The sequence below is a fragment of the Gorilla gorilla genome, chromosome 15, assembly GCF_029281585.2.
Source record: "Gorilla gorilla gorilla isolate KB3781 chromosome 15, NHGRI_mGorGor1-v2.1_pri, whole genome shotgun sequence".
Lineage (NCBI taxonomy): Eukaryota > Metazoa > Chordata > Mammalia > Primates > Hominidae > Gorilla > Gorilla gorilla.
The window spans coordinates 97,469,104-97,482,150 of record NC_073239.2 but is presented as its reverse complement, the minus strand read 5'-3'; the positions used below and the strand labels follow the sequence as shown (position 1 = coordinate 97,482,150).

Genomic DNA, 13,047 nt, shown 5'->3' with positions numbered 1-13,047 from the left:
TTTTTTGATCTTTGTTAGTTTAAAGTCTATTTTATCAGAGACTAGGATTGCAACCCCTGCTCTTTTTTTTTCTTTCCATTTGCTTGGTAAATATTCCTCCATCCCTTTATTTTGAACTTACATGTGTCTTTGTACGTGAGATGGGTCTCCTGAATACAGCACACTGATGGGTCTTGACTCTTTATCCAATTTTCCAGTCTGTGTCTTTTAATTGGGACATTTAGCCCATTTACATTTAAGGTTAATATTGTGATGTGTGAATTTGATCCTGTCATTATGATGCTAGCTGTTTGTTTTGCCTGTTAGTTGATGCAGTTTCTTCCTAGTGTCGATGGTCTTTACTATTTGGTATGTTTTTGCAGTGGCTGGTACTGGTTTTTCCTTTCCATATTTAGTGCTTCCTTCAGGAGCTCTTGCAAGGCTGGCCTGGTGGTGACAGAATCTCTCAGCATTTGTTTGTCTGTAAAGGATTTTATTTCTCCTTCACTTATGAAGCTTAGTTTGGCTGGATATGAAATTCTGGGTTGAAAATTCTTTTCTTTAAGAATGTTGAATATTGGCCCCCACTTTCTTCTGGCTTGTAGGGTTTCTGCCAAGAGATCTGCTGTTAGTCTTAAATGTTCCCTCTAAATACTTTTAGGAGCACATAAGATATTGTTACAATTTTTGCTTCAACCATCAAACATAGTCTAAAAAATTCAAAAGATATCTATTGTATGTACCTGTATTTTTGTTTGTATTCTTTCTTTTTTTTCTCCTCTTCTAATATTCTTTCTCTTATGTCCTTTCTTTTTAGAGAATTTCTTTTAGTCATTCTTTAGGATAGGTCTGCTGACAATAAATTATCTTAATTTTCCTTCGTAGGAATGTCTCGCCTTCATCTTTATTCCTAAACAGTATTTTCACTAGATATAGGATTCTGGGTTGTCAGTTTTGTTTTTTAGCATTTTTTAAAAATGTGACTTTTTAAATGGCCTGTGTGGTTTCTAATGAGAATTTTATTATTATTCTAATTGTTTCCCTCTATAAGTAAGATATTGTTTCTGTCTTACTGCTTTCAAGACTTGTTCTTTGCCTTTGGTTTTTAGAACTCTGTGAAGTATCTTCATGTGGATTTCCTTATATTTATCTTCTTTTGGGTTCACATAGGTTCTTCAATCCAAGAGTTACGTCTCTTATCAAAATTTGGAAATTTTCAGGTGTGTAAACACATGCTTACCATTTCAAGATGAATACCCAGTTCTGTGAGGATTCATGTCCTTGTTTCAGTACAACACAGATTTACTCTAAGCCATGCTGCGGGTGATCATTCTTGTGTCTCATTACTGCCTACTCACTGGGTATCTTTCTGGACTTGCTCTTTATATGTGAAGCAGATTCCTGAATTGGCATTCTTTTCCACTGTGTGAAGGAGAATTGTAAAATGCTTGTTACCTGAATTTTCAAATTCAGTCCAGAAAAAAATTTAATAAGGTATAATATTAAACTAATTTATTGGCATCTACATTCTGGTAAATGACATCATATTGCATGTCAGAGAGTTATTAACTAGTTTCTTATAGATGTTGTCATTATTTTAAAAATACTTAGAGAAATAGTATTTGCCAGGCACTGAGGATATAGTGGTAAACAATTCTTACCCTTGGGGTATTACATACCAAACTGTACCTTGAATGTTAATATCAGCACATGCCTTTTATAGGGATGACTAAACTTTATAGGTTGGTCTACATAATTACACTCCAGCATAGGTGCAGAAGTGGGGATAATTTTAGGCAGCTCAGTAAGAAATTTTTGAGGAGCTAAATGCAGGTGTGCATGACTCTTTCACTGAGGAAACTAACAATTTTGGAGTCACAGCTTATGACATGTTACATTCAAGTTTTGCCATGAAAGACCTCCTCTTCACTGTTCCTACCTAATCACAGGTTTCTTCACAAGGCTTTCATTGAATGTGGCATGCCATATACCATGTATAGTACATTTTGATTACCAGATACCAGAATTGAGGGTAGATGTTATGAACCCTTAAATTTTCTTAGAGTTGAATTTATTACTTAATGAAAGTTCTAAGGTGTGTTAGTTTTCTATTAATTCTATAAAGAATTACCACAAATTTAGTGGCTTAAAATAACATACCTCTGGAGGTCAGGAATCAAAATGGATCTCACTGTGCTAAAATCAAGATGTCAGCTGGGCTGCCTTATTCTCTGAAGGCTCTTGAAGAGTCTGTTTTCTTGCCTTTTCCAGCTTCTAGAGGTTTCCTTCATCCCTTGGCTCATGCTCCCCTTCCTCTATATTCAAAATCAGTAAGGACCACTTGAGTCTTTTTCACAGTGTCTTCTGATTACATTGGACCCACGGGTATTTAAGGATAATCTTTATATTACAGATATCTGATTAACTACCTTAATTCCCACTTTCTTATCCCATTTTCTTCCTCATGGCTACTTCATGAAGTGAGATAACACTCAATGTTTGAAGCTTTGTGGATGAGGAGACTGAGACAAAGAGGATTTAAGCCATTTGCCCACCTGGAGGTTTAGCAAAAATATTTCTAAAATTTAGTGAAAGTCCCATGCTTTTTTTAAAAGCTCACTGAATGAAAACATAATGTTTTTATGTAAAAATCTTAACATTAAGTTTTTAAGGAAAGGATTTGTAAGATGCAAACACTTTGAATAGAGCTGAGCTGTAATAATTCATCTTTAAAATGGCCTCAAAGTGGGGAGGGGATGGGGCAACAATTAAACACCATATGTCTGAACTTGGACTTCTTTTAGTAGCTTAAGATTTGTTGACCAATCAAGTTTAAAACTGAAGATTTAAATTTCAAAAATTTTCAAAATTTTCAGTTGTATCTCCTTTACTGTCAAAAGTTTTGTATGTATATCGTATATACCTTAAAACTATCTCTAATCATTTACTTCCCTGAGAGAATATATCAATATACTAGGCCAAATTTGGTAGGAAATACTGATATTTATGAGGAATAAGTTGAAATAAAATGTCTCTATTTAAGCCCAGGATATATTTACATTGTGATGTACCAGATATAAATACATGGGTACATACTGTCTGTGTGTGGATTGACAGAGGAAACAGTTGGTGTTTGACATTGAGCTGTACTCTGTAACTAAGTGCACATCACTGATCTATATCATACCATTATTCCACTTCTGAGGTCTGTTTTACTCTTAGAATGTAAGAATTGCAGAAACTAGAAAAAAAAATTCACTAAAAATTTCAAATTTCATTTTGATCTAGAGTAGACCCAGGAATCTACAAGGCCTGAGAAGCGTAGATCTGGTTCAGTAGTAGGTACCTCAAGAAACCAGCACAAACTTTTGTAGCTTCTGTAAAGAAGACGTGATCAAAGAGTAAGTCAAATACCCAGCACTTCTCTGAGCCCCAAAATGTATACCCAGTTGACCTTATGAGTCTAGAACAAGAACAGAGCATAGGATAAACTTTTTCCCAGCCCAATTAATTTAAATGAAAGCAAACTTCCCATTATGTGAATGTAATGCAGAGTACATGTGGGGAGAAAAATGATTGTATGCCTGGATTTCAGCATGTGAAACTTATTCTTGAAATAATGTTTACAATGGATCATAAACTTCTCTTGCTCATTTTGGCCAAGACAGCCCATAGGCCAATTTAGAACAGTGATGTGTTTCCTACTGAATATGTTCTTACTTTCTCTGCTCATGTTACCAATAGAAATGACAAAAAACTTAATAGTTGACTGAGTCAGAACTTTCATTCTATATCAGGATGTTTCTCAGTGCCAGACTCAAGAATGAGGTGGAATGGGGTAGATTATTATGCTATTTTCTGTACTGTAACAGTTTTGTGGCAAGTGGTTTTAAATCTCTAAGGTTGTCGAAGTGGAAAGTTTCACCAGAAATGAATTAACATCAAAGAAAAACATGAGTACCTGTATTTGGATGTTTTACCACATACCCAAGACAGACAGTGAACTGTAAACCTTTCATTTATTGGACCAAATGGGCTCCATCTGTAGACCAGCATGTTGTTTCAGTGTCTGACACAAACCACAAGGGATAGCCATACTTTTTGAATGTTGTTCTTCATTTTAACCTGTGTGTTTTCTGTGGTAAGGCCGGATGAGAAAACTCTTAACTCATTGCGGTATATCCAGATATGTACCAGTGGGTGGCAGTAGATATGGCAGAGTTCTAAATAATGTAGCTACTTAGAATGGATGATGTCTAAAAGCAGTTTACTAATAGGCCTTTTTTGCTTGTTTGTTTTAAATTACAACTGTTTGTTTTGCACATTTTCCTGATTTTAGCAGAGATATTTAAGGGTGATTTAAAAAAAAAATACTGAGAGCTAATACGTATATAATGCTTCTTATATACCAAGCACTATTTTAAATGTTTTACATATATTAACTGAAAGCCCAACACATTTGATTGTTGTTTGGGTATTTGAGCTAATATAGTTATACTGTTATACCTTTATTCAATTTTTCTTTACTAGTATAATAAAATAGGAAAAATGTTTGCTGGTAAATGTTATATTAAGCTGAGAAACTAACTGTCATTCATTGAAACAGATTTTGTGTTGCTGTTTGATTTGGTGAAATCTTCTGTGTGCTGTATATTGAATATATCTTGCTGAAACAACTGCCTTCTCAAGTGTCTAGGTATTTGCTTTCCGTCATAGCCATATTTTTGGATGTCATCTCCCAAAACTGAGGAATTTTAACGTGGACAGTTGGTAACTGTGGGTCTTCCCACAGATTGTCGATGTTACACAAGTGCTTTAATGAAGTTTTCTTTTGTTTCTGTTTGGAGAGGCATTAGAAAATATATAGGCATTGGAATACTGTGTCATTTCAATACAAATCTTGAAAGTCAAAGCAGGGCAGTCACTTTTGTGTAAAGAAAAAAAAAGTACTGGACCCTGGTCCAATTCAAAAGCCCTGGGCTCAGATTGATACACCATTAACTAGCTATGTGACATTGACAGAGGCATTTGATCTCGGAACTCAGTCCTCCACTGTGTAACCCCAGGACACTAGATTAGATCAGTAGCTCTCAGTGAGGATAATTTGGAGCTTTGCAGCTACACCATGCCACCACAGGGGTCTGCCCAAGGATAGGAAGGAGCTTGGTGGGCTGGCCCCCAGGCCCTCCACTTCTGTTTCCTTAAAAGCAGCTCCTTCTCAGCTTTTAAAATTACCTATTTATAATTTACATTAGAAAGTATATATGATTTCCCTTATAAGACAGAATTGTACTTCTTTAGGAAAAAAAAAAAGCAACCCTAGGATTAGATTATTTCTGTGTTCTCTTGTCTCTAAAATGTCAATGATTCCAATAACTGGGTAGCTAAGGAAGAAAAAGAGAAACTGACCCATTATCTCTGGCATGTAGCTAATGTCTTGAGTATCTGGAATGGAATAATAGAAGGCTAAGTCCATCATTTATAGGCTCGTAAGGGTTGTAATGTGCTGCTTTATCTGATGAATTTTGTTATATGAAATTATGAATCAAATATATGAATATATTTAAATATATGAATCTGTTCACAAATAGAAATATCATAAATTTACTTTTTAATAAAATATTGAATTATTTTGAGAATTCGCATTATCTATTGTGTTTGGTAAATGTCGAGACACATAGAGTAACACTGGACAGGAGCACTGAATTATAGTAAGTTACAAGAGCCAGAGCTAAATGCTTTTTTCTAAACTGCAATCAGTAACTCAACATATTCTGCTGCCAATGTTACTCTGTCCAGTGCTGTTGTTATAAATGTTGCTGTGTCAGAAGCCTCTGTTTCTATACTTTCTCTCCATTATCAGTTGGGCTTAGTTGTAATATGGATGAGGCATTTTATAGGAATGGTTAAAGAAAAATATAGTCATTTCTCAATTTGATCTTCAGTCTCCCTAGGAAGGTTCAAGTTACTAGATGGGTGTAATTGCTCATACACACCTGGACATGACTCACCTTTTAAAAATAAACAAACAATCTATCTGCTTCTTGGCTACCAGAAACCAAAATCAACATTAAAAAGTGTCAAACCTCCTTAAACAGCCAGATCACTGATTGCAAAGACTGCAGAGGAAGAGATATAAAACTATCTTAGCCAAAAACTTGGTCGTGATATATTAACCCTAAGTGTGCCAGAGAAATGTAAAGCAGAAACAAAACAAAACAGGACAGCTGGATCATCCAATTCTCATCCATGATGTTCTGCTTTTTTATATGGCTTTTTCTCCCTCTAATGACTTTATGTCATAATGAGTGAGTATCAGCTCATTTAAAAAATTGGAACCAATCCAAGGAAAATACACAGGGCTGCTGCCCTTTTTACCAAAGATCTTTCATTAACTAATGTTGATGGAAGCAAATTTCACCACAGCAATTTACATGGTAGTTGAGTTGCTATTTGTATGGAACAGCAAACCAGAGAGTAATAAAAGAAAACACGAACATGTCAGTGGTGAGCAAGGGAGCAGAGCAGCCCTTCAGCTCTTTCCGTGCTGATAAGAAGAGTAGAGCAGCCCTTCAGCTCTTTCGATGCTGATAAGAAGAGCAGAGCAGCCCTTCAGCTCTTTCCATGCTGATAACAACAAACAACAAGATTGTTCATTATAATGAAGGATACTAATCACACTGTTATCACAGTATTAAGTCACTTTAACTATCTAGGGGTCTCACCTATATTCTCTTGTGTTTTGTCTGTTTGCATAGAGTGGTGCTTCTCAGCGATGCCCAGTAGCCATATTTCATCAGCACAGGTTAATAACCCTGTTCATCATTCCAAATGCATGTGCTTGAACAATGCACCTAATGAGTGAGCAGTGGCATACAGCAATGGTGTAGGTGGAGTGAGCAATTTTGGGGATATAAGTTAAATATCAAAGATAGAAAGGCAGTAGTTAAGGAGAACATGGATGTAAAATATGGATGGGCCAGAGGCAGTGGCTCACACCTGTAATCTCAGCACTTTGGGAGGCCGAGGCGGGCGGATCACTTGAGGTCAGGAGTTCAAGACCAGCCCGTCTAACATGGTAAAACCCCGTCTCTACTGAAAATGTAAAAAGTAGCCAGGCGTGCTGGCTGGCACCTGTAATCCAGCTACTCAGGAGGCTGAGGCAGGAGAATCGCTTGAACCCAGGAGGTGGAGGTTTCAGTGAGCCGAGATCGTGCCACTGCAGTCCAGTCTGGGCATTGGATGAGACGCTGTCTTAACAAAAAAAAAAAAAAATGTCACGGACGCCCTGATTGTTGACATCAGGGAACTTTTAAAGCAGGTCAGAAGAATACAGACAAGTGTGTATTTTATTTTTAAATCAGTATGAAGAAGGGTGCAATTAAGTATTGAGAGGTACAAATGAGAGCATGATTAGACAGAGCAGGATGATAGGAGAGCAAAGCTCTAGAAGTGGCTTTGTACTAACTAGGTGATCTCAGCCAAACCATTTGCATTTCTTTGAGTCTCATGTCTTCATATATTTGTTGTAGGATGAAACATTTTAAGGTGGACTAGAAAGTTCTTCTAGGTTTCTGAATAGAGATAAGAAGGTTCAATACAACCACATCCCTGGAGACTTTTAAAAATGGCAGTAATCCAACAAAAGCTAATTTAAGAAAAAGAATAGAAGAAGAATTATGTATTGGAAGTCCAGGAGGTTTGTAGGCTTCAGTCAAGGGTGGATGTAGTCCTCAAGCAATTCTCTCTTTCTTGGCTCTCATTTCTTCTTTGCCAGCCTCATTGCTTAATAAGTTTCTTCAACATAGTAGAAAATACAGACTTCGAAACACCAGGCTAATATAAGCTGTGGCCTCAGAAGGAGAAAATTTATTTCCTGGCATCCACATTAATCCTCTAAAAGGACACCTCTGGTGTTGCTTAGCTCGTATGCTCAGGGGGATAAGATGCTCTGACTTGCTAGCCTGGGCCATGACCTGCTTCTGCAGCAGGAAAGGTTAGTTAGGCCTCTTGACCAAAAGTTTCATGGAAATCATGTGGAAAAGAGGAACAGGAGTTCTCAAAGGGAAGATATGTGGCACAAAGAAAAAAAAAATAAAAACCAAAACAGGTGTCTGCTTATACCCTTTATACAAGATGGTCAGCAGGGAGAATATTTATTTAAAATTTAAAATTCTAGGAATTCTTTGGTTGTTTTTATTCAGCCATCCCAAGTCAAGCATTGTCATTGGCATCAGATTTGTTGGAAGAGTAGTATGAACCGTATGTATTTGGAGAAAACTGAGAACATAATTTTTAAGTTCCTATAATTTTATGAAGTTCTGTAAGTAGACTGGACTTCTTTCCATCTATATTTTATCAGATGAGTGAGTTGTGTTTGGCTGCATAAAAGATCTGACACTCATTATTGATCCAGTAAGTTTTATCTAAGGTGTTTGGACTTGCCATACTAAGTTGACTCTGGAGGAACAAGATTAGTTTTCTTTTGTGGTTGATGAACCCCACTATGTATCACTCCAGTTACACTGCACCATTAAACAATCTAATTCATTACAAAGTGCCCAGCTCTGAGAACCTCCTAATATGCAGAAGTAATGGAGCTAAGTAGCCACATCCTCATAGGAACACAGCAGTGATCTTATATCTCACCAATATTGAAGAGAATTGGGGTAAGGACACAGTTTACTGAAACCAGATGGTGTAGAAATCTGTTGTTTTGGCCTGTCTGATGTCCATCCTTCCTTCTCTAACCCTAATTTTGCATTTGGAAACTATTCTTTCTATTCTTAGTCCAATCCTTTTGGGATTAACAATGAAAGTACTCCATACTTTCCCTTAGCCAAGCAGTAGGCAAGAGATCTAAGCTAGGCTCAGTAGCTGTTCTCTTAATGAAGTTTCATCTTGAGTGGAATGACATAAAGTTTAGAGGAGCCCAGAATAAAATGTTCATTAGCTCATGCTACCTACATCTCGACCCGTCCAGACCTGCTCTAGTTGTTATTCCCTTCAGATTTGGGATCCTCTTTTCCAGTGCATCTATTAGTTACCTCTATATCCTTCTAATAAGTTCTAAATACATGTTATTCAAATAGCATCTCATTGCTATCAGTTGGCAAGTCCCGGGTACCAAACCACTCCAAAATTCCATTTATTTAGCTCCTGGTTCTGTGAATTGGAGTTGACACTGGGCTCAGCTGGGTAGTTTGTCTGGTCTTAGTTGGGCTCCCATCTCAGTCATCTGTAGTCATCCTCAGATCAACTGGGCAACTCTGCTTCTGGGCATTTGCTGGCTGGCAGCTGGGGCAACCTGCAGGGTGACAGAAGTGGGAAGAGTCCTAGACCATGTGTCTGTTGTCATCTAGCAGGTTGGTGTCAGTGACAGGGTTCCAAGTGAAAAAGTGGAAATGTGTGAGGCCTCTTAAAGCCTCAGTCTGGACTGAAACAGAGTTACTTCAGCTATATTCTATTCACCAAATCAAGTCAGGAGGCCAGCCCAGATGCAAGAAGTGAAGCAGATGTGCATGGCCTCTTGATGGAAGTAGCTACAATGCCACAATGCAAATGAGTGAGGATGCAGGAAGAGGAATGATTGAGGGCACTTAAACAATCTTCCACACACCAAGTTGGTTTCTGTATCTTATAGCTAAAGAACCTGATATGTCAATCAAAACCCCTTTAAAAATACACCCGAAAACACCGGCCTGCTCTTTTTACTTTTTTGACGTACCTGATTAAGGGAGGTTTTGGGAGCCAAAGTCAGTTCCTCTATAGCATACAGAATAGAAACAATGTCTTATCCTTAATCCCAGCATGTTGTGTCTTCAGGAGATTGCTTACCACTCATCTGTAACCCTCTTAGCTGTGCGGCCTCAAAGGGTCATCACCATCAGTTCTGTCATCTGCCAGGTCTCCTGAAATTTTGGTGTATTGCCTGCCCAGTTACAACACACCAGCATGACTTTGTCACTCTACTATATGACTGTTTCCTGCTATATCTAATATAGCACTTGGTAAAACGTTTGAGTTTGCCTTTCTGGGATACATATTAGACTTCTGTAACTTATATTTTCCTTTTATGTGACATACTCTCTTGGTAAGCTATATCAATGAGAGAGTAAGGAAATACTCATATTAATATACACTGCTGTAGGTGTTTTTTTCATCCAAGTTCTGACTCAGCCTAGTCCTCTTTAGGTTTGTGAGATATAATAAGATCATAGCACAGGGTGGTATAGCTGCAGTCAGAAAATATGTTTTCTTAATAGCAAGTTCATAAATTAATTTAGGGCACTGAGACACCATGGCTGTATACATGCATTAAGACAGAGCTCTCTTCAGTTGACGACCTTCCCTTCCAACCACTAATTTCTCTGGGATGGTGCCAAACTCTTAGTCAAATGTAGCTTCAATGCATCCCACCCTCTCAGTGTGAAATGATAATTAATAAGACTTTATGGATGAGGTGGTGTTCCACTTCCAGTTAATAACACCTATTATTCCAGGGTGTTTTAATTTGGTTATAAAAATTGACTGTAGGGGTGGAACTTGGCTTGGGAGCTTATTTTAAGGGCAAATGGTTTGTTTTTAATTTTTCTTTCAAAAGAAAAAGGCTTTTCTTTTTTTCTAAAGGAAATTTTGTGTTGCATTGAGTTATATAAGCATGAGACCAAATTCTTAAAATATTGGTATGATTACAGATTTTTAATTGATTTGATATCATCCTTTGGTGTGTCAGGTAAAGCTGAGAGACATCCCGGGGCTTCTTGGCTAGCTTAGAGTTGGCAGGCTCCAGTGCTCTGCCATGTCATCAGTTGGGATCAGAGGGTGTTTCTTTTACATGGCTTCTCACACTTAAACATTAAATTCTCTTCTCAGGCAACAGTTTATACAAGCTACTGGCTGAATTGCATTTGATGATAAGAGGCAACTCCTTTTTACATTGTATTTTGATGGGTATTTTACTTTCTTATTACAGATCTACTGGAAGAGACCCAAAGAAAAGATGAAGAAATGGGATCTCTGCAGGTAAATTCGTAAATAGGGCAAGCATGCTTGGTATGAAAACATTTGTTTTTTACTCTTTTATCCTTTATTATTGTCACATTCACACTGGTATAGCAAATAGGGTGACAAGGACAATGTCAGAACTATAAAGTTGGAATTTGCTTCCTTTAGAAGTCTCTGAGAGCACTGATCTAAAGCAGGAAGCCAAATCAGCCTCTATGCTACTTTTAATAGGAAATTTTATTCCTTGGTATAGCATAATAGGAACTGCAGCATTAGGAAATGAAGGCGGTATCCTTTCATAGTCATTTCCCTCAAAACAGGGCTGATGAATGAGGATGAATTCATGGAATCTACATTTTCAAGTGAAAGTCAAAAGTATTCTGACCCCATGGGTGTCATCTACCAATAACCAACAATTAACACATAAATAGAGCTTAAGATTGCCTTGTACAGCCTCTCAATTCACTATAGGTTTATTCACATTTGTTGGGCTGGAAAATGGTGTTAGAAAGATTCCACTCGAATTTTAGTTGACATTTCTGTGATATGAGCAATGGATGTGAAGTTGGCATCTGACAGAAGTTCTCTCTTCTTTTCACATTGGGCTAACTTACAAATGGGTAACTCAAGTGTCTGTCTTTATTAGGGGAAACATAAATCAGTTATATTCCCATGATAGAACCAATTCACTTAATGTCAGGTTGGGGACTAAGAACAGTAAATACTTTGGACATTTAGAGTTCTTCATGGGCCTGGAGCTACAAGGCAAGACTGGAGAGTGATGTCATGAGCTGGTTTGAGTGCTTTACGGGTAAAGATGTTTGCTTTTGGCAAATGAAAGATAGGCCACGTAAAGTCTAAAGAGCAAGGGAAGTGTTCTGTGATTGGGGATTCTTCTACCTGATGGTATACCCATTAAGAGAAAATTGTATAATTGATCTGAAAATGCAAAGGAAGCATAGTTTATACATCCAGTAAAAGTGGTACCTGTTAGCTGCAGTTTTGTACAGATTAGATTATTTTAACATCTTGTACTATATTCAGGTATAAAAAAAAAAAAGAGCATTGGTTAGTCCAGTCTGGGGCGAGGAAGAATCTCAAGTGTATACTTGACCTGCCTATCTCTGTGAAACTAATATCAGCAATGCTTGTTGTTATAAAAAGCATAGCTCTTTGTACACTAAATGTGTATATTGAGAAAGTCTTTTTTAGGCATTGTGGTTGTGTGTTGTGTTTACCCAGAATAACATACATAAACATACTGATTGAGTATATGTCTGGCCTTTTGAAATGGCAGCACAAGTAGTTTTTTCTTTCACAGTGCAAATGTTGGAACTAGTAATCTCATTAATTTTAATAGCCTATGTTGCTTCTCAAATGTTTATTAAATACTGGCAGCATTTTCTACTGAAATGTCCATCCAGTGCAATAGAATGCACCAACCAACTAGCTATGGACATTTATAGTTGGAGAATGTGTAATATGATGTCCCAGAGCAGAAGAGTTAAATGTTGACACTTTGTAATGGTAACTAGTGCCTGATATTAACACTCTATTATGAATAAAGAAGGAACTCTCGGAATACACAAGAGTACAGAAGCATATCACAGAAAGCCTTTAATTTTAAAGGCTAGAGGAAAATCCTTGGAAAAGTGCCTGTATTCCTGAGTTTCTGTATTCACATATGATTATCAGAGGTGATAGTTTGAAGAATACTATTCAAGTATATAGGCTGAAATCCTACAATGACACAGTAGTACCTGGCTGTGTTTCTGATTCACTGGGTAACCTTGGATAACTCAATTAACTTTGCTGTGCCTATTTTCTCATCTGTAATAGAAAATCATAAAACTGTCTTCCAGAAGTGTTTAGTGTGGATTAGATGATCCCAGAAGGGAGAGCTAAATATTTAATTCCAATTTACAGTGTTAGCACATCCTCATGTATCCAAATTGGAGTCAATTTTATTTACTTATTATCATCTTATAATTATGTATAACAGACATTCTGCATTTTATGTCATTCTCCTTAGGGGTAAGGGGTGTTTTATTGAGCTCTAAA

General features: G+C 37.1%; 1 protein-coding gene across 16 annotated transcripts in view; it reads left to right on the top strand.

Annotated features, from left to right (window-relative positions):
• Positions 1 to 13,047, top strand: part of CEP128 (centrosomal protein 128) — a 446,086-nt gene that overhangs the window by 350,052 nt on the left and 82,987 nt on the right. For all 16 annotated transcript variants that reach the window (XR_010130804.1, XR_010130805.1, XM_063698091.1 and 13 more), the window contains one exon: positions 10,955 to 11,004. Coding sequence is in view for 14 of the 16 variants with exons in the window: in XM_063698091.1 (XP_063554161.1) it covers positions 10,955 to 11,004 (50 nt within the window). In the remaining 2 variants the exon portion in view is untranslated. The remainder of the gene's footprint in view (positions 1 to 10,954; positions 11,005 to 13,047) is intronic.